General features: G+C 35.6%; 1 protein-coding gene and 1 long non-coding RNA gene across 3 annotated transcripts in view; one reads left to right on the top strand and one right to left on the bottom strand.

The window, feature by feature from the left end:
* Nucleotides 1–25,339, top strand: part of LOC309655070 — a 448,619-nt gene that overhangs the window by 313,233 nt on the left and 110,047 nt on the right. The window lies entirely within an intron of this gene.
* CCDC7 (coiled-coil domain containing 7) overlaps nucleotides 1–25,339 on the bottom strand; it is a 326,200-nt gene that overhangs the window by 265,636 nt on the left and 35,225 nt on the right. For both annotated transcript variants that reach the window (XM_082449611.1, XM_082449612.1), the window contains exons 5-9: nucleotides 20,760–20,780; nucleotides 20,421–20,453; nucleotides 18,727–18,890; nucleotides 11,637–11,698; nucleotides 10,492–10,548 (exon numbers count right to left, since the gene is read on the bottom strand). In XM_082449611.1, coding sequence (XP_082305737.1) covers nucleotides 10,492–10,548; nucleotides 11,637–11,698; nucleotides 18,727–18,890; nucleotides 20,421–20,453; nucleotides 20,760–20,780 — 337 coding nt within the window. The remainder of the gene's footprint in view (nucleotides 1–10,491; nucleotides 10,549–11,636; nucleotides 11,699–18,726; nucleotides 18,891–20,420; nucleotides 20,454–20,759; nucleotides 20,781–25,339) is intronic.

Genomic DNA, 25,339 nt, shown 5'->3' on the forward strand with positions numbered 1-25,339 from the left:
AATTCATTTAGCCAGTCCTAAAAATGCACGTAGTTACTATGTTTTTACTCTTACAAATATGCTAACAGTAGTACTGTTTATGGAAATAGAAATATAGAAATTATCTATATGAACGTCAACAGAAGAACAGTAAATAAATTATGGCATAACCATAAAATGCAACACTATATGGCCATTAAGCCTCTTATACATTCATGCATTAATTTGCGTTTCCCTGATACTAGTTAGGTCAAGCATCATTTCATATATTTTTGGACATTTTTATTTCTTCTTCTGTAACATGCCTGTTCATATGTTTGTCCATTTTTCTCCTGAGTTGTCTGCCTTTTTACTACTGATTTGTAGAGGCCAATTAATACTAGCATATAGTGTGTAATACAGTTAACAGTCTACTATTAATTATATACTTATTGATATTTTCTAATGTACAGAATTTTTATACTTAACCAAATCTATTGATTTTTTTGTTCTATAGTTTCTAGGCTTTGCTTCATTCTTTAAAAGTCCCAATATAAATAAATTCTCTTAATATTCATTTGTATTTTATAATCATGAGCTATATTATACTTACCAAAACATAAATAAAAATATATTTATAGTTTAATGAATAATTACAAAACAAACATCCACACAACCACCACTCAAGGTCAACAATTAGGCACCTGGGATTGCCAATATCCTAGAAGCTCTCTATGTGGCCCGCCCCATTCATAACCCTTTCCTTCACCCTATAGGTGCCTACTATCCTTTTTTTTCTCATCTTTATATCTTTTCTACCCTTGTTAGTATCCTTAATGAACAGAGTTAAGTTTTCCTGGCTTTTAACTTATCATAAATGAAAATACTCTACATATTTAGGACTTCATTCAGTCAATAATATGTTTGTAAGATGAATGATGTTATCAGCAGCTAGATTTCAAACATATTCATTGTGATATGCTTTTCCAATGTATGAATAGACCACAACTTATTTATCCATTCTACTCATCACAGATATTTGAAATCTCCAATTTGGGGACTATTACAAACAAAACTGGTATGAAAATAGTCCAAGAGTTTAAGGACATGACATCACCAAGACAGCAGAATAGGAGACCCTAGCCTCTGTCCCCCAACAAAGATCAACAATTGACGGTTTAACAGATTAACAATCAACAGTTCCCAGTGACCTGCTCCACTGAGGAGCCCAGCAGCTTTTACGGCTGAAGAAACCAATGGCCAGCACAGCTACTGCAGACCCCCTCAGAACTCACCAGCTTTCACCCCACAGCTGATGCCAGCTGCCTGAGTCCCTCCCTACTCCTCTACCCCAACCACCACCATCACTGGAGCCCAGGAACCATGCCAGCGGCCAGCCCAAGCCTCCGTGGCTGAGTGAGTGTGAGACACCAGCCTAAACCTCTGTGGCTCATGTAGACCATCACGCGCTTACACAGGGCTAAGCCACTCCAGCTGTACACCTGCATGCTCCCAGCCCAGCTCGTCACCAATCGCCACTGCCCTATGCATACCCATCAGGAGACTGTGCAGTCACAGGAGAGCACACCAACAGCCAGATCCCCATAGCTGCTTGTGGGCCCAGATCAGGTTCTGTCTTCTGTCACCGACCTGCACCACTGTACTCACTTGCAGTTAGCCCCTCCAACTGTGCACCTGCACACCCGTGGCCTATCACCAGCCTCCACTGCTGTATGCCTGTAGTGAGACCCAAAAGCCACAGTGGTGCACACTGACCACAAGGACTCCTGAGCTGCCCGTGTGCCCATAGTTGACTCCAGCCCTTGCTGCCTGTCCTGGCCCCCGCCACAATGTGTGTGTTTGTACCTGGCCACTGCCGCTACACAGGCACTTGCGGCTGGCCCTCACAACTGAGCGTGTGCATACCACCAGCTCTGGCCACTCCCACTGCCTGCCCTGGTCCCTTGCTGCTGTACCTGCAGACAATGCTGAGGACCCCAACAGCCTGTGCAGCCTCTGAAGACCCCCAAGACACATACCAAGGACCACACGGTTGTCAGTGCTATGGGCTACAATGGCCTGAGCAAGTGCGTCACAATGCCCCTAGCCAATCCCACCACATGTCCCCACACCTGGCACCCACAGCACTACATGTGGGGTGATGGCGTACTTGGGCTCTCCCCTACCTGTGGTTGGAAATCCTTCCTTACTGAAGTCACTCCATAGAGTCAGGAAGAGATGACTGCTTCTTCAAATGTGCAGGTGCCTACGCAAGGACACAGGGATCACAACAAATCAGGGAGACATGACTCTACCAAAGGAATACATTAAGCCTCCAGTAACTGGCCCCAAAGAAATGAAGATACAGGAAGCGCCCAACAAAGAATTCAAAATAATTGTTCTGAATATGCTCAGAGAGCTAGAAGAGAACACAGAAAAACAATTTAATGATATTAGGAAAATAATACAAGAACAAATGAGAAGTTCAACAAAGAGACAGAAAACATAAAAAAGAACCAAACAACTTTTTGAGCTGAAGAATACAGTGAAATATATATATTTTTTGAAAAGTGAAACTACCTCAGACTAAAAAGCTTCTGCACAGAAAAGGAAACCATCAACAAACTGACAAGGCAGCCTTCCGAATGGAAGAAAATATCTGTAAACCATATATCTCATAAGGGGTTAATATCCAAACTACATAAAGAACTCATAAAACTCCATAGCAAAAAAATAATAATCTGATTTAAAAATGGGCAGAGAACTTGAATAGACATTTTTCCAAAGAAAGCATACAAATGGCCAACAGGTACATGAAAAGGTACTCAACTACACAAATCATCAGAGAAATGCAAATCAAAATCACAATGAGATATCACCTCATACCTGTTAGAATGGCTATTATCTAACAGATAAGAGATAACACATGGTGATGAGGATGTGGAGAAAGGGGAACCCTGATGCACTGTTGGTGGGGATGTAAACTGGTACTGCCACTATGGAAAACAGTATGGAGGTTCCTTGAAAAATTAAAAATAAAACTACTATATAATCCAGCAATCTCACTTCTGGGTATATATCCAAAGAAGATGAAATCACTATCTCAAAGCGATATCTGCTCTCCTGTGTCCATTGCAGCATTTTTTTGGCCGCACTGCATGGCTTATGGGATCCTAGTTTCTCGACCAGGGATTGAACCCAGGCCATGAGTCCTAACCACTGGACCACCAGGGAACTCTGACTGCAGCATTATTTATAATAGCAAAGACATGGAAACAACCCAAATGTCTACAGACAAGTGAATGGATAAATACGCGCGCACACACAAACACACACACACACGGTGGAATATTATTCAGCCATTAAAGAGGAAATCTTGCCATTTGCAACAACATGGATGGACCTTGAGGGAATTATGCTTAGTTAAATAAGTCAGACAGAGAAAGACAAATACTGTATAATTTCACTTCTATGTAGACTCTAAAAACACTGAAATGATAGAAACAGAGAGCATAATGGTGATTGCCAGGAGCTGTGGGGTGGAGATAATTGGGAAATGTTGGTCAAAGTACTTTCAGTTATAAGATGATTAAGTTCCAGGGACCTGAGGTCACAGCATGGTGACTACAGTTAATACTGCACTGTATACTTGAAAGCTGCTATGGGAGCAGAGCTTTAATATTCTCTCCATAACAATGCCAACAACAAAATGGTAATTATGTTAGATAAAGGATATGTAAAAAACCTTATTTTGGTAAGCATTTCACAATATATATGCGTATCAAATTGTTATGATAAACACCTTAAACTTGTACAATGTTGTATGTCAATAATATCTCAATAAAGCTGTTAAAAAGAAAAAGAGTTTAAAGGTATGCACATCCACAACTTAATTAGATAAAGAAAAGCTATTTTTCAAAGTGATTGTGCCAATGTATACCTCACTCACAGTTACATATCCTTGCCAACACTTACTGTTGTCAGACTATTTTTTTTTCTGGCCACACCACACAGCCTGAGGGATCTTAGTTCCCTGACCAGGGATTGAACCTGTAGCCTCAGCAGTGAAAGCATGCAGTCCTACCCACTGGACCGTCAGGGAATTCCCTTTCTGGTACTGATTTTTAATTTAATTGTTTTGGGGTCTGAAGGCAGACATTATATGACTTCTATTTTTTAATTTGTTAAGGTGTATTTTATAGCCTGGAATATGATCTATTTTGGTGTATGTACCATGTGAGCTTGAGAATAATGTATATTCTGTTCTTGTTGCATGAAGTAGTCTATAGAGGTCTATTTTATCCAGCTGAATGATGGTGGTGTTGAGTTCACTAAGTCCTTACCAATTTTCTGCCTGCTGCACCTGTCTACTTCTGATAGAATGGTGTTGAAGTCTCCTGTTATAATAGTGGGTTCATCTATAACTCCTTGCAGTTGATCAGTTTTTGCCTCATTTATTTTGACTCTCTGTTGTTAGGCACATACACATTGAGGACTATTGTGTCCTGTTGCAGAACTGACTCATTTAGCATTAAATGCCCCTATTTATTCTTAATAAATTTTTTTTTGCTCCAAAGTCTGCTCTGTTCAAATTAATATAGCTACTCCTGCTTTCTTTTGATAAATGTTATCATTATCTTTATTATTATTTATTATTAACTTTATATTTAAAGTTGTAGACAATATATAGTTAGGTCCCAGGAAAAAAAAATCAGTACCAGAAAGACGACATGAAAATCCCAACATATTTTGGCGATTAGGTAACATACTAAATAGCGCATATGACAAAGAAGTCTCAGAGAAACTAAAATACATTTTGAACTAAATTAAAATGAAAATGTAACATCAAATTTTGTGAAATGCAGTAAAAGGGAAATTTATAGCATTGAATGAATACATCACAACAGAAGGAAGATCTTAAATCAATAATCTAAGCTTCTGCCTTTGGAAACCAGGAAAAAAAGACCAAATTAAATCTGAAGTAAGAAGAAGAAAAGAAATAAAAATTAGAGCAGATATCAATGAAAATAGGAAATTACAGAAAATCAATTAAACCAAAAGCTGATTCTTTGAAAAAAATCAAGAAAATGAGTAAGCTAAGAAAAAAGAGATATGACACAAATCACTAACATCAGAAATGAAAGAGGAGACATCACAACAGATCCCACGGACATCAAAAAATAATAAAAAGATTATGAAAAACTTATGCCAACGAATTTGATAATTTAGATGAAATGGACCAATTCCTTGAAAGACACAATTTACCAAAACTAACACAAGGAGAAAAAGATATTCTGAATAGAATATATATTTTATATATTAAAGAAACTGGATCAATAATTTGATATCCTTACAAAACAGAAAGCACCAGGATCAGATAACTGCACTGGCAAATTCTACCAAACCTATAGGAAAAATTATACCAGTTATCTACAATCTATTTCAGATGACAGAAGCAGAAAAAACATTTCCTAACTCATTTTATGAGGCCAGTATTACTCTAATACTAAAACAAGACAAAGACATTACCAAACAAGGATAACCACACACCAATATCTCTCATGAACACAGATGCAAAAACCCCAACAAAATATTAGCAAATTTAATCTGACAAGGTATGGGACAAATTATACAACACAACCAAGTGAAATTTATCCCAACTGTACAAGGCTGGGTCAATATTTGAAAATCAGCTAATATACCTATCATATCAATAGTCCAAAGAACAAATATCATATGATCATTTCAAAAGATACAGAAAAAGCATATGACAAAATCTAATACCCATTCATGACAGAAACTCTTTGCAAACTAGAAACAATAAAACATCCTCAACTTGATAAAGAAAATCAAACAAAATACCTACAGCTAACACCATACTTTTTAACATTTTTTTTTTCGGGATTGATAGATCCCTTCTTCTTATTATTATTACTTATTTATTTATTTTTGGCTGTGTTGGGTCTTCGTTTCTGTGCAAGGGCTTTCTCCAGTTGCGGCAAGCGGGGGCCACTCTTCATCGCGGTGCGCGGGCCTCTCACTGTCGCGGCCTCTCTTGTTGCGGAGCACAGGCTCCAGATGCGCAGGCTCAGTAGTTGTGGCTCACGGGCCTAGTTGCTCCGCGGCACGTGGGATCCCCCCAGACCAGGGCTCGAACCCGTGTCCCCTGCACCGGCAGGCAGATTCTCAACCACTGCACCACCAGGGAAGCCCAACATTTTTATTTTATATTGGAGTATAGTTGATTTACAATGTTGCATTAGTTTCAGGTATACAGCAAAGTGATTTAGTTATACATATACCTATTCTTTTTCAGATTTTTTTCCATAAAGGTTATTACAGAGTATTGAGTAGAGTTCACTGTGCTATACAGTAGGTCCTTGTTGATTATATTATATATAGTAGTGTATGTATATTAATCCCAACCTCCTAATTTATCCCTCTCCCCACCTTTTCCCTTTGGTAACCATAAGTTTGTTTTCTAAGTCTGTGACCTACAGCTAACACCATACTTAATGGTAAGATACTAAATGCTTTCCCCCTAGATCAGGGATAAGACAAGGATGTTCCTTCTCACCACTCCTATTCAACATCATGCTAGAAGTCCTAGCTAATGCAATAATACAAAAAAAGAAAAGAAAAAGTATAAAGTTTGAGAAGGAAGAAGTAAAGTTGTCTTTTTTCACAGATGGCATGACTGCCTGTATAAAACAGGTGATTCCCAAAGAATCACCAAAAATCTCCTGCAATGAGTAAGTGATTACAGAAAGATTACAGCATACGAGAGTAATATACAGAAGTAAATTGCAATTCCTTTCTTATATACCAGCAATAAACAAGTAGAATTTGAAATTATAAACACACCATTTACATTAGTACTAAAAAACTCAATACTTAGGTATTAATCTAAATAAATATGTACAGGATTTATATTAAGAAAAAAAACTATCTCATGAAAGAAATCAAAGAAGATACACATAAATGGAGAGATAGTCCATGTCCATGGACAGGAAGACTCATTACTGTTAAGACATCAGTTCTCATCAATTTGATCTGTAGATTCAATGCAATCCCAATCAAAAACCCAGCAAGCAAAAAAAAAAAAAAAAAGGGGGTGGACTTGCCTGACGGACCAGTGGTTAAGACTCCAGGCTTCCACTGCAGGGGGTGCAGGTTCGATCCCTGGTTGGGGAACTAAGATCCCCTATGCCACACAGCATAGAAAAACAAAAAAACAAAACAAAACAACAACAACAAAAACCCAGCAAGTGATTTTGTGTGTATCAACGAATTGATTCTAAACTTTAAATGAAAAGGCAACAGATCCAAAGAATAGAATACAATACTAAAGAACAAAGTTGGAGGAGTGACACTATCCAACTTCAAAAACTTACTATAAAGTTACAGTAATCAAGACAGTATGGTATTGGCAAAGAACAGAAAAACAGATCAATGGAACATAACAGAGATCCCAGAAATAGGCCCACACAAATATAGTCAACTGATTTTTGGCAAAGAAACAAAGGCAATTCAATGGAGAAAGGTTAGTCTTTTTAACAAATAGTGCTAGAAAAACTGTACATTCACACGCAAGAAAAATTAATTTAGACACAGACTCAACTCAAAATGGATCATAGATTTAAATGTAAGAGGCAAAACTATGAAATTTCTAGAAAATAACATAGGAAAAAGTCCAGGTTACATTGGGTTTGAAGATGACTTTTAGGCACAACAACAAAAGCACAATCCATGAAAGAAAAATTCAACTTCATTAAAATTCAAAACTTCTGTCCTGCAAAAGACACTGTTAAGAGAATGAAAATATAAACCACAGACTGAGAAACACATAGCTGATGAAGAACTTGTGTCAAAGATATTCAAAAAACCCTTAAAACTCAACAATAAGGAAGCAAATGATCCCCCCATTTAAAAATAGGTAAAAGATCTGAACAAATACCTCACCAAAGAAGATATACAGATGGCAAATAAACACATGAGAGGATGCTCAACATCATATATCATTAGGGAATCACAAATTAAAACAATGAGATAAAATTTAATTTAATTAAGAAAATGATATAACACTATGCACCTTTTAGAATGGCTTAAATCCAAAATTCTGACATCAAATGCTAACAAAGATGTAGAGCACCAGAAATTCTCATGCTCGTTTCTAGTAAAAATACAAAATGATACAGTCCCCGTGCAAGACAGCTTGGCAATTTCTTACAAAACTAAACATACTTTTACTATATGATCTAGCAATTGTACTCCTTAGTATCTACCCAAATGAACTGAAAAACTTCTGTCTGTAGAAACACCTTTGTTTATAGTAGCTTTATTCATAATTGCAAAAACTTCGAAGCAACATAGATGTCTTTCAACAGATGAATAGATAAACTATGGTACATCCATACAATAGATTACTATTCAACAATAAAAATAAATGAGCTATAAAAGCATAAAAAGACATGGAGAAACCTTAAATGCATATTGCTAAGTAAAAGAAAGACCGCTTAATTTCAAATATATGATATTCTCAAAAAGGCAATATTCTAGAGACAACAAAAAGATTAGTGGTTGCCAGGGATTCAGTGGATGGAGGGAGAGATGAATAGGTAGAACATGGGATTTTCAGGGCAGTGAAACTACTCTGTATGATATTGTAATGGTGAATACATGACATTATGCATTTGTCACAATCCATAGAACTGTATGACACAAAGATTAAACCCAATGTAAACTATGGACTTTAGTTAATAATAATGTATAAATACTGGTTTATCAGTTTTAACCAATGTACCACACTAATGCAAAATTTAATAATGGAGGAAATTTTGTGCGAGGAGTAGAGTGGAAAATGGGTATATGGAAACTCTGTACGTTCTGCTCAATTTTTCTATAAACCTAAAACTTCTCTAAAAAAAGAGTTCATTAATTATGAAATGAAGCAACATCAAGATTAAATGATAGTCTAAAAAACAAAAAACAGAATGAAATTCAAAGGTAGCTTTTGTCTTATTGATTAGGCTATGGAACCTAATAGAATTTAGGGAATGAGAAGGGAAGAACAGAATAAAATTTCACTGGAGGAGATGAAAAAGGGTACTTTTAAGAGAAAAAGAGTATACAAGTGAACAGGCAGTACTGAGAAAGAGTAGACATATACCAGTGGAGCCCAAGGACTGAGACAGCTGCCATGGGAAAAGAAACTGAGGAATTTGCAAAAGGGTTTTCTCCACACTGTACAATGTAACCCTGTCCTCTGCTTCCCTTAAAAATTACGAGTAAAATTTCTACTATTATACTTTATTATTTTAGAACTTGGTTTTGTGATTGGACGATGTGTTCCATTGGCCTATAAGTGGGCACAGAGGCTTCTGTTTTTGTCCATGATGGTGCATCAGGGACCAGAGTTACCTTTTCACTTTAAACCAATTAAAAACTGGACAAAATATATAAAACAGCAATATTCAGACACTGGAAAACAGAAGGTGCAATGCAGTAATTCCTCACAGAAGGAAAACAAAGGATGGCTCTATGATGACCCCAGCTTACTGCCTGGAGTCTCCAGGCCACAGCATAAGGAAGGGAAACCCAGACAAAGTTTACTGGTTTCCATGAGTTCAGAGACAAAGTTTAGAGTCTGGGGAGGCCAAAGCAGCTAGAATTCACAGCGCACAGTATCAGACGGAAGACAGCTGCACAGATTGAGGGAGAGAGAGCTGCACAGATGTGCAGAGGGTTCCCCTTGATGCAGAGAGAGGCTTTTACTATCTACTCCAAAGCTCTAGACACCTTTCTACCCCACCTAGTCAGGCAGGGCTGCCTCAGATCAGAAGTCTCTATAGGTCTTGGGAGTAATGTAGAATGTATAGCTACCCTTCATTTAAACATGGCAACGTTAGGGTTTAAAGCTGAAGTTGAAAGAGGGAAGGATTTCCATCAACTTTTTTCAACCAAATCTTATTTTCTACTTCTAAAAATATATTCCACAGCATACATTACATGATTGTTTCAAAATTCTCTCCAGTATTAAGACATAAATAAAGCAGTTTCTCCTTTCTGTTGACAAGTAGTCAGAAGTTTGAATTCTAGAAGTTTGAGTTCTTAGCAGCTCTTTATATTCACGAACTGATAGGTACTCAGCTGCAGTCAAAGCACCAGTATATATGAGATAATCTACAATTCATAGTAACAAGATGTGCAAATGACCTCTTAAATTTATCACTGCTCCACCTCTAAGGCCTACCACCTCTGAAACATTTTTGTAGCATATTCTCATTACAATAAAAAATCCTCCATTCCTAGTAATAACATGGTACTCTTTAAAAATGAGTCTATTTTTGGTAGCAAGTAGCTAACTAGGAATTTCAGTATTTGCTTGATCGCCAGCTCAACTGTATGGCTCCAAACTCCAGGAAATTTATGTTGTAACTTCATAATTATTACTTTAAATTATAGAAAATTATAGAAATTAATACACTCAACAGAAGTTATTAATACAATGACGCTTAATGAGTGGAAACTTACGTGGCTCAGTTGCAGAAACACCTGTAATTTCTTCAGTTGAGTGTGTTTTTATGAATTCTGAAATAACAGTGAATTTGTCATGAGTTTCAATATGAATTATACTTATTAACTGAGTTTAAATTTTATAGTTTTTATTTTAATAACTCATTCAAGAGAACAAAAATTTTAAGAAAAACAACTGAGCTGTCTACACTGTAGACCCTCCCAATCAGGCAACAAAGTGTAACATCTAAAAAAATGTGTGTAACAACTGAGTGATATGAACTCATCATTTTCTCAACAAAACTTGTTTTTCCTCTTATATTCTCCTAGTTAATGTTACCATCATCTAATCTCCCTTCCTTTCATATCCAATCACCATGTTTTGCCAATTTTATCCAGTAAATATTTCTCAAATCTTCCCCTTTTCCTCTCTTTATTTGTGCTCTAATATAGGCACTTATCACACATTTAAGGTACAGCAGTAACTTCCATTTCCTACTCCCAATCCCCAAATCTAGCTTCTCAATGTGGCCAGTATAATCTCTCTAAAGTAAAATTCAACATGTCACTTCCCTAGAAAAAATCTTCAATGATTCCCTATTATATATGGGGGAAAAAATAAAGTATTCCTAAAGCATTTAATCCCTCTGCCTAGGCTCTTTCTTATCTTACCCCTACCTACTACTTCACACTTTAATACCATTCCAGTGGTATTTCCCTATTTATGCTGTTTCTCATGCTATACCCTCTTCTTAAAGTACCAAATATCTCCCATCTTCACTTGACAAAGTCCTATTCATCCTTTAAGGTTGCATAAAATCTAAATAACTCCCTCAGGTTGAACAAGCTGGCTTTCTATGGACTCACTGCAAATTACACATACCTTTATCATACATTATACTATATTAAAATGATACATAATGTGCTTGTATCCTTACTATGTTGTGGATTTTGAGGGTAACAACCAAGTGTTATTCATTTTATACACTCCCAGAATCTGGAACATAATAAGAACTTTTATTGAAAATATCAACTGCTATTGAATATCTTTGAATTTATCATTGTATAATTTTTATGGCTATAAATTTTTAAACTTTAAGTCTCAAAATGTTGGTGTATTTAGGAAACCCTATAAAGGCTGGACTTGTATAAAATATTATCACCTTCAATTTTCTGCTGTACAGCTTCATAAGTCTGCACTTCTTCTGGTGGAATTTCACTATCCCTGTTAAGATTTCAATAAATAAAACATACTTATTTATTATCGAAAATTAAGCATTTAAATTACACTTAAGAACTAGAATATATGCTCTAGACATATGCAGTTTATAAAATAAAATTTAACATGTTCTTTAACCTTTATTCACAGACATTAAGGTAAATTATCCAGTAGCAAGAAAACAAGTAAAAAAGTCAAACTATGTAATTCTATGAATTCTATGTATTCCATGAACATAATTAGGTATACCAACAACAACATGAACAAAAATAATAAAACTGTATTTGGTAGAAGCATGAGATTTCTTTTTACCAATGTATTATTAATGGTGTAATCAATTGTTAAGAGCACAAGTTCTAGAGTCAAACTGCTTGGCTCAAAACCTGCTGTAAATTACCCACTTACTAATTATGTGGCCTTGGGTAAGTCACTTAACCTGAGCCTCAGTTTCTTCATCTATCAAAATTGGGGTATTAGAGTACTTATTTCATAAAGTATTATAGTTGTAAGGACCAAAGAACACACGTAAAGTTACTAGGAAAACACCTAGCACATATCAGACATTTAAATTTCAGGTATTAATATTAATATATAGCCTGAAATTAATTTCATGCCTCACAATAGATAGCTCAGGTTAATATATCTGAACCTCTGAACCAAGGCTCTATTATGCAGCTCCCACTGAAGCCAACTCAAGTATCACTGCCTTCATTCCTTTAAGTCTAGTCATTGACAGATGGAGAGATCAATAAAGTAACTGCATAATAAATAGTAGCCCATCCTAATTATGGGTACTTTCTATTTTAACACTGTAAAATAAAAGGGTTCTGTGTATGTTTAATGCTAAAAAAAGGTTGTTTATAAATGTGAAGTTTTACTTGGGTAAGTTACTATACTAGATATGGTTAGGGATAGGAGAACAAATGACTTGGAGTTGATTTAATTCAGGTATTCATAAAAATTACTCATATTTATTTACTGTTTATTACATGTGATAGGAAATATGTAGATGTGCGTGACTGGTTCTGATCTTGAGGAAGTGACAGTCTTGACAGGAAAACTTACACATGAATGATTAAATTAATAGCTTATTAAGTTAAATTGGTAGCTAATTATTGATTAATTCATAATAAAATTATTAGGTATATTATTTGATGCCAAACAAAAGGGGACAAGAAAGAAGTAACAAAGGAAGAGATCACTGTAGGACGGGTTTCTCAACCCCGGCACTACCAACATTTTAGACTGGATAATTCTTTGTTGTGGGGGACTGTCCTGTGCATTTTAGAACGCAGCATCTCTGGCCTCTACCTAGTAAGTGCCAGTAGCATTCTCCCACTCCTAGTCGTGACAACCAAAATGTCTACATACAAGTGTCCTCTGGGGCACAAAATATCCCCCATTTGAGAATCAATGCTATAAGGGAATAGCTCTACCATGGCACTCTATCAACATTACACAGATCCACAAAGGCTTGACAGCAGTCAGACCCATATCTTAGTAGAATGCCCTGAAATTTCTGCTGGAGAAAGAGAAGATAAGCCTGGTGAAGACTCTCCATGAGGCAGTTTTCCATTCCTGTCTTGTGGAAGACTAACACAAGTTCACTTCTCATCTATCTCCCTAATTTCAGTTGAGCACAGAGCTTTCTACCCCTCTCTTCTTTACAGCCCAGTTGAAGCCCTCTGTTAAGACTATAAAGCTGCATACAGCAGAAACTAACACAACATTGTAAATCAACTCTACTCCAATAAAAAATAATTTAAAAAAAAACTAAAAAGCTGCATGGATGTAGTTTACATTTTGCTCCTTCACCGCAGAGCAACAAATCGCTTGTGTGGCCTGTCATCTGGTCCCTCCTGCTCTGTGTCGTCCTGTGGAACTAGGAACACAGGGAGCTGACACCATGCTGATCTTGCTCTTGCTGTCTGTATAAGTAATTCAACACCATTTGTGCCCAGTGTCTCCGTACCAGCCTAATATTTGGAAGTATGACAAGCCAATCTCATAGCTGCCACAGTGCTGCCACTTTGGGGCTGCCTGACTGCTTGCCAATCATGTAACCAAAAGCATGTTTAAAAAATAGTTTTTAAGATACAACAATGAAAGGGGATAGAAAGTACCGAAGAAGTTTAGCGGAATGAATTGGAAAGAATTGGGTAGATTACGAAGTTTATAAAGATTATAACTCAGATCTACTAAGTGAGACATCTCAAAATATGAATTCTGTTCAGGCTGACGTCTTGCTAAGGGAAAAAAGGTCTGATACTCATACAGATATTCATATACTGGTATGACAGTAACACTGAAATTCTCCTGATCCAATTGGTAAATAGCTCTGCCCCATGGTAAATGGGTAAATAGCCAATCAAGTGTCTGCCAAATGCCCTCACCCCTTGACCTTCCCAGGATCCAGCACCTAAAGGAGTAATCTTTAGCACAACAAATGGTATACAGAACCCTGCTTCACTGCTAATATTTATTCTAATAAGTTGGTGCCCATATTATCCTGGTTCTTCATATTTTTGGTATTCACCAAGAACAAGACAGTATATGCCTGAAGAATATAAATTACATACACGCACACATGCACACCATTTTTTTTTTCTAGTACCAAAAAAACTTTAAAAAGGAAACTTTAAAAAGGACTGGAAATAAAAGCACAGTAGAACTGTCAAATAAAGAAGGGAATAGACTAAGAAGGGCTGGCAGCAAAGCAATGGATAAAAATTACAGCAAACCAAGGAAATAAAGCTATACTAAAGATTCCTGTTAAACTAAGTAAAATAGAATTATACATTTTCCTAAAATATCTGATACCACAGTAAAATAGTTTCTTGCACTCTATATGGCTGGCTAAGGGTGATTTTATGAATGATTCATTACAACAGATAGGATATTAGAAATAACTGGGTAACTAAATTGGTTGAATAGAGACAACGGTATTAAAGAGACATCTTACTCCAAATGCATGATTTCAAGTAGGCCTTCAATATCACCAGGTAATCAAAAGATATGTTCCTGTCCATTCACTCTTCCATTTAGTGACTACTACAAATCCTCATCTCTCTTCTCAAAACTCCCATCTTATCCTCACTCTCAGCTGATAACCTTTCTTTCTACTTCCCTGAGAAGACTAAACCAACCAAAAGATAACTTCCACAGGCTTCTACACCACATCTACCCTATATCAGCATCTGCACCCTGATACTCTGCCTTCCTACCTGGTTTCATACATAATTATCCTAGCCCCTATTCCATCTCCACTCACATATTCAAGGATACTGTCCCAGCAATTCCTCTTTGACCCTTTATATCATAAATCTTTTCCTGTCTAATGGGTCATTCCTATTAGCATACAAACATTGTTATTTTTCCTAATTTATAAGAGCCTTATTTTGTCCCCACTTCCCTCCAGCTACTATGCCATTTTTTTCCCCCTTTTGCAGCAAAACCACTCCAAAGCATTGTCTATGGTTACTGTCCCCAACTGCCCTCTGTCCAGAGATTTCTCATAACAACTGCTCTTCTCAAGGTCAACAAATGACATCCTTTCTAAATCCATTGGTCAGTTCTTAGTCCTAATCTTCTTGACTGATCCACAGCATCTGACATCATTGACAGTCCCTTTGCATAGTCTTCCTTCTTCATTTATCTTACAGGACAGCACATATACTGGTTTTCTTTCTGCCTCATTAGGTCACTCCTCATTCCCCTTTGCTAGCCCCTCCTTTTGTCCCAGACTTCTTAATGTTGGAAGGGTCCCAGGGATCAGTCCCTGGTCCTCTCTTCTCAATTTACACTCACTCCCTTCATGATATATCTACCCTTAAGTTCCATCCATATGTAAACGGCATCCCAATTCCTATTTTCAACTTACATCTCTCTCCCGAACACCAAAACATATATGTAATGGCTCACTCAAATACACCTAACATTTCTGACAACTCAGAATATCCAATATCTTCAAACCAGAACCCCTGATCTGCCTCCTCAAAACTTGTTTCACCTACAGCCTACCCCAGTGAAGGTAGTATCAATTCCATCCTTCTGGCTGCTCAGGCCAAAAGCCTTGAACTCATTCTTGGCTATTTTTCCTCTCACACGCAACATCCAATCCATCAGGAGAGTTTACTGACTCCACCTTCAAAGTATGTCCAGAATCTCAAAGCTCACCAACTCCACCACAACCACTACCCTGATCTGAGCCACCATCATCTCTTCCATGGATTACTGCAAAAGCCTCCCAACTGGACTCCCCATTTCTACTCCTGACCCTGTATAGTCAATTTTCAACACAGCAGTCAGAATGGTCCTTTTGAAACATATGTCAGATCATGTTACACTCTGCTCAAAACCCTCCAGTATCTCCCCAATGATAATCAGAATAAAACCCATTTTTTTTAAGAAGACCTAAAGAGTCTTCCATTTATTTCCTGTCAGGACCTTTTCAAGTCTGGAATAGTTTGCGATCAGGAACAAGACAAGGATGCCCAATCTAGCCTCTTTTATTCAACATAATATTGGACATTCTAGCCACAGGAATCAGACACAAATCAGACAGCAATCAGAAATAAAAGGAATCCAAACTGCAAAGGAAGAATTAAAACTGTCACTGATTGCAGATGATATACTATACATAGAAAACTCTAAAGACTCCACCAAGAAACTATTAGGGCTAATAATTAAATTCAGTAAAGTTGCAGAATACAAAATTAATATACAGATATCTGTTGTATTTCTATGCACTAATAAAGCTCTATCAGAAAGAGAACTTAAGAAAACAATACCATTTGCAACAGCATCAAAAATAATGAAATACCTAGGAACAAATTTAACTAAGGAGGTGAAAGACCTGTACTATGAAAACTAAGAGAGTGATGAAAGAAATTTAAGATGACACAAATAAATGGAAAGATATACCATTCTCATGGATTGGAAGAATTAATTGCTAATGTGCCCATAATAATCTAAAGCAATCTATGGATTCATTGCAATTCCTATCAAGGTACCAATGACATTTTTCACAGAACAAATAATTCTAAAGTTTGTATGGAAACACAAAAAACCCAAAGAGCCAAAGCAATCTTGAGAAAGCTAGCAGTATCATGCTCAGTGATTTCAAACTATGCTACAAAGCTATAGTAATCAAAACAGTATGGTACTGGCACAAAAAGAGACACATAGATCAATGGAACAGAATAGAGAGCCCAGAAATGAACCCATGCTTATATGGTCAATTTTCTACAACAAAGGATGCAAGAATATACAATGGGGAAGAGATAGTCTCTTCAATAAATGGTGTTGGAAAAACTGGACAGCTACATGAAAAAGAATGAAACTAGACCTCTTTCTTACACCATATACAAAAATAAACTCAAAATGGATTAAAGACTTAAATATAAACCCTGAAACCATAAAAATGCTAGAAGAAACACAGACAGTAAACTCTTTGACAGTGGTCTTAGTAATATTTTTTTGGATCTCTGTCCTCAGACAAAGGCAACAAAAGCAAAAATAAACATACGGAATTATATCAAACTAAAAAAAAAAAAGCTTTGCAAAACAAAACAAAAAGGCAACCTAATGAACGGGATAAGACATTCACAAATGATATATCTAGTAAGAGGCTAAAATTCAAAATATACAAAGAACTCATACAATAGCAAAAAAACAATTCAATTACAAATGGGCAGAGGACCTGAATAAATACTCTTCCAAAGAAGACATGCAGATGTCCAACAGGCACATGAAAAGAGGCTCAACATTGCTAATCATCAGGGAAATGCAAATCAAAAACCACAGTGAGAAATCACCTCCCAACTGTCAGAATGGTTATCATCCAAAAGACCAAAAAAATAACTGTGGGCAAAGATGTGCAGAAAAGGGAACCTTCATGCACTGTTGACAGAAATGCAAACTGATGTAGCCACTATGGAAAACAGTATGGAGGTTCCTCAAAAAATTAAAAATAGTACTGCCATATGATCTAGTAATTCCACTTCTGGGTATTTTTCCAGAGAAAACAAAAAAACTAATTCAAAAATATATATTCTCCCCAATGTTCATATGTTCATTGCAGCATTGTTTACAGTAACCAGGATATGAAAGTAACCATCAATAGATGAATGGATAAACAAAATGAGTTATATATATATATACTTAGAACCAGAAAGCAGAATGGTGTTTGCCAGGGGCTGAGGGGGATTGGGGAAATGCGGTGATGTTGGTCAAAAAGTACAAACTTCCAGTTATAAGTTGAATAAGTTCTAAAGATCTAATGTTTAGAACATTAGCATGGTGTTTACTGTTCATAATACCATTGTATTGTATACCTGAAATTTGCTGAAAGAGTAGATCTGAAGTGTTCTCACCACAAGAAAAAATAACTATGGAGGTGCAAAAAAATCACTGAAGATATTCTATGATGATGATTTATTCATCTATTTAATTTCAAGACAGATAAACCTCAAATATCAAACATGAGTGTCAACAGATAATGGAAGTATTATTGTAATCATTCATCTGAATCTTCCTCCCACCTACCACAAAAAGGATTTTCTCAACTAAAAAGTACAAATTTATTCTTTGGAACATATCCCTGTCCCTATGCAATTTTTAATGATGGTGTTCTTGAACAATGAAATATTTCACTACACCTTAAATATATTATGGAAGCTACCTAATCAAACTGAGAGAAGAGTTTATAAGCCAGATATTTCAAAGCCAGCAGTGTCCAATAGAACTTTCAAACAATAGGCACATGTGGCTACTAGGCACTTGAAATGTGGCTAGTGTGACTAAAGAATTGGTTTTTTAATTAAATTTAATTGAATTTTAATTTTCATAGCCACATGTGCCTAGTCCCATTTCAAACTATTAAAAATTTCAAATAGGAACAAGCTGACTAGATCTTCTGATTTGATTTAGAAGCTCTATGTATAGTACAAAATCTGAACCACTATCTTCCATTCATTACTAATTATATACCTACTCTTACTGTTTAATTCTTTTAACTCTTACATTTTACTTACTTGGGTTTAGATGACATGTCTTTGAAGGAGAATTTAGACCCTTCTTTAAGGCGATTTTTCAGTTCTTCAAGTTTGTGCACCTGCTTTACTATTTGTGCAATGCTTAAACTGACTGTTTTATCAGGTGCTGGAAACTCTGCTGAAAAAGTTTGATCTTTACTTATCTAAAATAATAAAATTAGCCAGTTACTTAGGAAATACTCATTTTTCTCCCATACCTCAAAGAAATTTCATCATTTATCATATATAAATAAGTGTTGTATTATCTTATCTATCTATAGCTATAATCACATACTAATATTTCACAATATTAGTGAAATTATATGAGCAATTGCCTAGCAACAGAATTATAGCTAAGTGTTGGCTTTTACATGACAGAGCTCAAATTCAATCTTCTCTTTATTATTTTAATATATAAGAATTTTAAGCAAGTTAAATAACAATTATAACAGGATCAGTTTAAGGCAATTCAAAATATTTAAAAGAGAACTCTAATCTTTATGATGGGAGGAAGAGCTGAAAAAAGAAAAGTAGTCAAGCCATAGTCTTAGGACACAGCAAAGAGAAATTCTAACATTAGGAATTTAAAACAGAGACTTCACTTTAGTAATGGTTACCTGAATGGGATTAAGATATAACAGCAGGAAGTAAGTACTGGGCAATGTACTGGAAGTCTGAGACTGTGGGATGCAGAACAAGTGGAAGGGAAGCAGAAGTTGTATGAATACTCTATGGACAAAGGCAAGATCCCTAATAAGAGGACATCAATCATAAACTGAACCTAAAAAGTGACACAGCAATCAGCTACAATTATCTATTGCCTCTCATCTAAAATCCATTCTTCATTGTCCTGTTTATAGTAGTGGAACATTTCTATCTTGACAGGCAGCATGATGTTAACTTTTGTCAGCAGAGGGCCCTAGACACTAGAGGAGGAAGAAGCTTTTCTTCCAAGTTCTGTCATCTCTCTCTGTTTAATCCTAGGGCAGTACACAGTGTAACTAGTAGTACTCACCTCCAGCAAGTTTCAACAGCACCACCCCTATGGATGGTTTCCTGGCAAGGTCCCTGGCATGGCACATTCCCCACAGGCAGCTTCTCCCAGAACTTTAAGGACTAAACCACAAACATAGCCAAGGTAGAACTAGAATAATTCTCTAACTCACTAAGGCTATCCTGGAAATCATTCTGCTATATTAACAGCACACATAAAATCTTTTCCAAAATAAGGATAGAGACCAGTATTTCTCAAACTGGTGGCAAAGCATGTGAAAATAAAAGTATAAAAAACTCATTAAAATAACATTAAATTTAACGAAAACCAGTATATAATTTTATGAATAAGCATATATCATATTATGCATGACTTTTTAAATACAGGAGAAATATTTAAGTTGATAAGTTTTCTCTTGCCACTTATTTACTATTTTATGTAAATTATGGAAAGAATAATAATTAAATTTCCATTTTTCAATTTTAGGAGAAAGAATGGGTCAAATTCAGAGTAGACCAGATACATGCAGGAGTATTGTATATAAATCACTAAGAAACATTTTAGTCTACCCATTTATTCCTTCTTTACCTAAATAAAAAGATTATAACCAATGGTTATTAAAATTTTTTAACTTATACCTCAAATTGGTTTTCAAATGAGATAAAATATTAACTTAATTAACAAGAAATGCTACACTTACCTCTTCCATCTGATTGACCTGTCGCTGAAACCACTTTAAATAAAAGAAGGAACAGAAAGGAAATAATATTGACAAGTCAATTTCTGCAGTGAAATAAATGAGTACGTGTGTGTGTGTGTGTGTGTGTGTGTGTGTATCAAATATTAGTCTTACACCAAACATCATTTTATCTTAGGGTTCAGAATGGGGCTAAGGCAACATGTAACTGAAACGTAAAATTTTTAAATATATATAGCAGCATGTTTGAGAGTTATTTTTACTTCCTCAAAACTTAGAAGACTCTTTTTCACTTATATGTATTTCTGTATTAAATTTTAGTAGGCAATATATTGAACATACCTTAAAAAGAGATTCCAAAATCTGGAAAATAAAGTTTTAATGAAAACATTTAAAAATAAAATTCCTCACAACATATGATATAATAAAATATTTAATTCAAGTCTCTTGTAATTTTCAATCACCAAAATACACAAGTTTCTAAAATATAACTATAAATCTATAATCCAATCACAATATTTTTATATTTACAGTTTTTAGTACATCTTGCATAGACAACTTAGTTCTAGAAAAGAATTTTCCATTGTTACAGATCTACATTAAAAAAACCCAAAATAATTCACATATATGATTTCATCTATTTTCTTAATATAGGTAAGAAATAAAATTTAAGTTCTTCTCAGAAGAGCATTATTTTTTTTCATAGAGCTGAGAGTACAATAATGAAAAGCATTATCTTACGAACATTATTTCTTCAATATAACTTTGCTATGCTAAAAGGTCTAAGAATCAAGATATAAAATATTACACTACTACTTGATTTTTTAATGGAAAATGCAAAGAACTGGTTTGGGAGATTATGAGAGAAAATGAATATACAAAACCTATCACACGGTCCAAACTACCAATATTTACCATTTCCAAAATGTAATGCTAAACTGATTACATTTGCCACAAAAAACAACCAAACCCACTCTATTACAACCAAATAAAAGTTTTGATTTACATTATTAAAGAAAAATTTTATTACATGCATTCAGGCAGAAGAAAAGTTGCTTAACTGAAAAAAATCAGGCTAGTCTAAATTTCTCTTCTTTGCCACTAACTCTAGATCAGCAGTTCAAAAACTGTGACACCACAACCAAGAGCATCAGCATCACCTAAACAACCATATTTGTTAGTAATGCAGATTACCAGGCCCCGCCCCAGCCTACTGACTCCAAAGCTCTGGAAGTAGGACCAGTAATTTGTATTTAAACTATCTATCCCTCCAGTTGATTCCTTTGCATGCTAAAGTTTAAGAATCACTGCACTAAGTAATAAGAAAGCATAGGTCTAAGCAAAAAGGGCTGAGACCCTCAAGAAAACATACCACAGCAAATTAATGTCCACATCTGAAGGAAAATATTTTCAGCTGTATAAGGATTTAGAAAGTAATGTCCAATAAGGCATACTACCTTGCAATAAAGTCATTCTTTCCACTATCCGGAGAGATTCCAAGGTTCTCAAAATCTCCTTTCCTGTCTGGGAACGTAATGGGAATCCCTTGTATATATCAATTTATCCACTTATTGCAGTCAGAGTACTACAATTACTTAAACCACTTAAAGCCTGGAGAACAGTGGCTTTCTTAACTACTGAACCATCAATAACACACCATCAATTACTACTGGTACTGCTGAATGTAGGACATTACTGATAAAAATAAGTGGAATATGAAAATTGACCAGAAGTGAGGAAAACCAACATTAGACACATAACACTAAACAGAAAAAAAATTCTATAATACTATGGAGCAATGTCTATAAAGTTCTTGGGGGAAATATTAAACCTCCATTCTAATTTTAAAGATATTATCATTTAAATGTGAAGCCAAAATGAAACTATTTTCAGGAATTCAGATTTAGAAACTATTTTACCACACATTCTAACCTAGCAAAACAAAAAGTTAATCTCAGAAAAGTGAACACAAGAAAAAACTATAAGCAAAGTAACAAGGAAATACCCCACTCTACAAAATTGTTGTTAATGGGGCTGGCATTTAATGTAGCTGTTATAAAAAGCTTCCTAAAGAGAAGATAGATAGCATAATGTTTAAAATTTAAAAAGGAAAATAATATTAATATGAAACTGATATACCAGATAGACACAGGGTGTCATAGAAGCCAAGAGAAGGGCACTTCAAGAACAAAATGGTCAACAACGTCAAATTTGCTGAGGTGTCAAGAAAGATGCACACTTGATTTAACACTATGGGAGTCATTACTATCTTCAGATGGCTAGTTCAATGGACACTGGGGGCAGAAGACAAACTGAAGTACAGATAAATGGGAGAAATATGAAGTAAGTATAAGAATATTTTTGAAGAGGACTGTGTGGGAAAAGGTAAAGCAATGTTGGGCAGTACTGGAAGGAAATATGCACTCAATGGAAGAATTTTATAAAACCTTGTTTAAAAGTCAACATTTTATTTTTTTATGATGTTAACATCCACAATCACATTCCCTGGATACTAAAAATTACTAAAAGGGTAGAATACGTCTTGATATTTTTATGGGCTATTTGTATTTCCTCCTTTGCAAACACCTTTTTTATTTCCTTTGAGCATCTTTTATTGATTTACCTTATACTTATTGACAGGTAAATGTTATCTATATATTCTGGATTTCCTCTGTCTTATATATGTGATCTAAGTATTTTCCGCTATTTGAAACTTCTCCTGCACTTCTCTTTATGAATTTTTTACACAATAGAGGTTTTAATTTTAATATAGTCAAATTTAGCAATCTTTCCCTTTATGAGTTATATATTCTTCTGTAATTGTTCCTTGCTCCAGGTCATAACGACAGCCTCCTATATCTGTTTCTAAATATGTTATTGCTTTTGATTTTTTATTAGGTCTTTAATCCATCAGCAAATGATTTTTGTATACACTATAAAGAATAAACTTTTTTTACCTTATAAATAACCACTGTTCCAGGGCCATTTATTATGCTACTACTTCTCTATCATTAATAAAATTTTCCATATATAAAAGGGTGTATTTCTGACCCTTTATTCAATTCCATTGGTCTATCTAACCTTGCACCAAAAGCACACAACCATAATTAATATAGCTTTCTAACAAGTCTTGATATCTGCTAGGGCAAGTCCTCTCACCTGTTCTTTGTCTTCAGAACTCACTTGGTTATTCTTGGTCCATTTAACTTTTATATAAAATTCACAATCAGTTGCAAATTTCCACCAGAAAGATAAACCTATTGGGGGAATTAGGGAGTGATGACAGCAAAAATGGCTGTAGAGAGTCCCAAGGGCCTATCCTTCACAGAAACACTGAAGAAAAAGTGAGCAAAAACTGTTACAAACAACTTTGTGAAAACTCTGGGAAACAGTGAAGGCTTTACAGGAGCCAAAGAGTGATGGATCAAGAAAAATGCAGGTTAAACAGTCTAGGAGACCTTTGCAGCATTTAAACTTAGCCTTGCCCCACCCACTTCCCCAGAGCACTGGCAGTCTTAAAGACAGCAGCCTCCATTCCTGGTGTGGGTATATATTATAGTTCTGGAGGAAAAAGAGGAATTGTGTTTTTCTGTTTTGTCCTGTCTAGAGGTTCCTTGAAGGACTTGTAGCTTTTACCTTTGTTTCATCTCAGAACTCTCTCAGGGCAGAAAACCAGCAAAGTGGAGAGTATTCCACAAAAAAACTGAAAGGTAGTTAAACAAGCCACTGCTCCCTGGAGAAAATGATTATAGTTGAGGCGAACAATATACATGTCAAAGCCTAGAAGGAAAAACTGGAGAGAGTTACTTTGGAAAAATAAGGATTTTGAAATTCCCATATATTAGGGGGAATCTAGTAAGCTACACACTTGCCCAGGGCAGGACTCATGCTCAGAAAATATTGTAGTAGACACTAAACTTTCACCTCTGCCTGGTCTTTAGCTCCACACAAGTAGAAAATGAAGGCTAAGGCAGATCTGTAAACAGCCTGGCTAAGTTTTAAAGAAGTGCCTCAAAACAGAGCCAGTCTTCAAATGCCAGGAGAATATTTTTTTTCTCCTTTTCTTTATGTTTTTGTGGCTCCAGGCACTTAAGGAAATCTCTGTCAAACCCACTAATTGACCACATCTATAGGAACAGAAACCTGAGAGATGAAACACAACAAAAACTACAAACTTGAATAATAAATAGTTTAGATTTCTATTTTCCAATTTGGCATGTAAGGAGCCTAGATTCACCACACTGTCCTAACAACAAGTAAAAAGCTGAACAAATTAAAAATCAACAAATCTTCTTAAATCTATCACAGAACTAAAGTCACAGAGCAAAAAACATGGCCCCCAAAACTGGAGAGACAGGCAATACAGAAGATCACGAATTACTGGAGCAGAAATCTGTGAGCACAAACCTCCACAGTACTGGGGTACAAAAACCTAAAGTGTAAATGATGAATTGCTGCAGGCTCAGTATGGACAAGCTTGAGAGTTAAAAATTCTGGGGATGGGGGCAAGTTTTGAGGAGTTTTTTTAGTAATTAAACATACACTTACTACTTGGTGTTTACCCAAATGAATTGAAAACTTATAGACATAAAAAAACCTGCACACAGATGTTTATAGCATCTTTATTTGTAATTGCTGAAACTTGGAAGGAAGCACGCTGCCTTTCAGTAGGTAAAGAGATAAACAACCTGTGGCACAACGAGACAATGGGTTATTTATTCTGCACTAAAAACAAACGACATAAAGGAATCTTAAATCCTTACTACTAAGTGAAATAAGCCAATCCAAAAACATTCCATACTCTGTAATTCCAACTATACAACATGGTGAAAAAGGAAAACTATGGAAACATAAAAATCAGAAGCTTCCAGGATTTTTAGGGGGCAGGGAGGGATGCATAAGTGGAGCAGAGAGGATTTTTA

Source organism: Balaenoptera physalus (assembly GCF_965194825.1).
Source record: "Balaenoptera physalus genome assembly, chromosome: 2".
Taxonomy (NCBI): domain Eukaryota; kingdom Metazoa; phylum Chordata; class Mammalia; order Artiodactyla; family Balaenopteridae; genus Balaenoptera; species Balaenoptera physalus.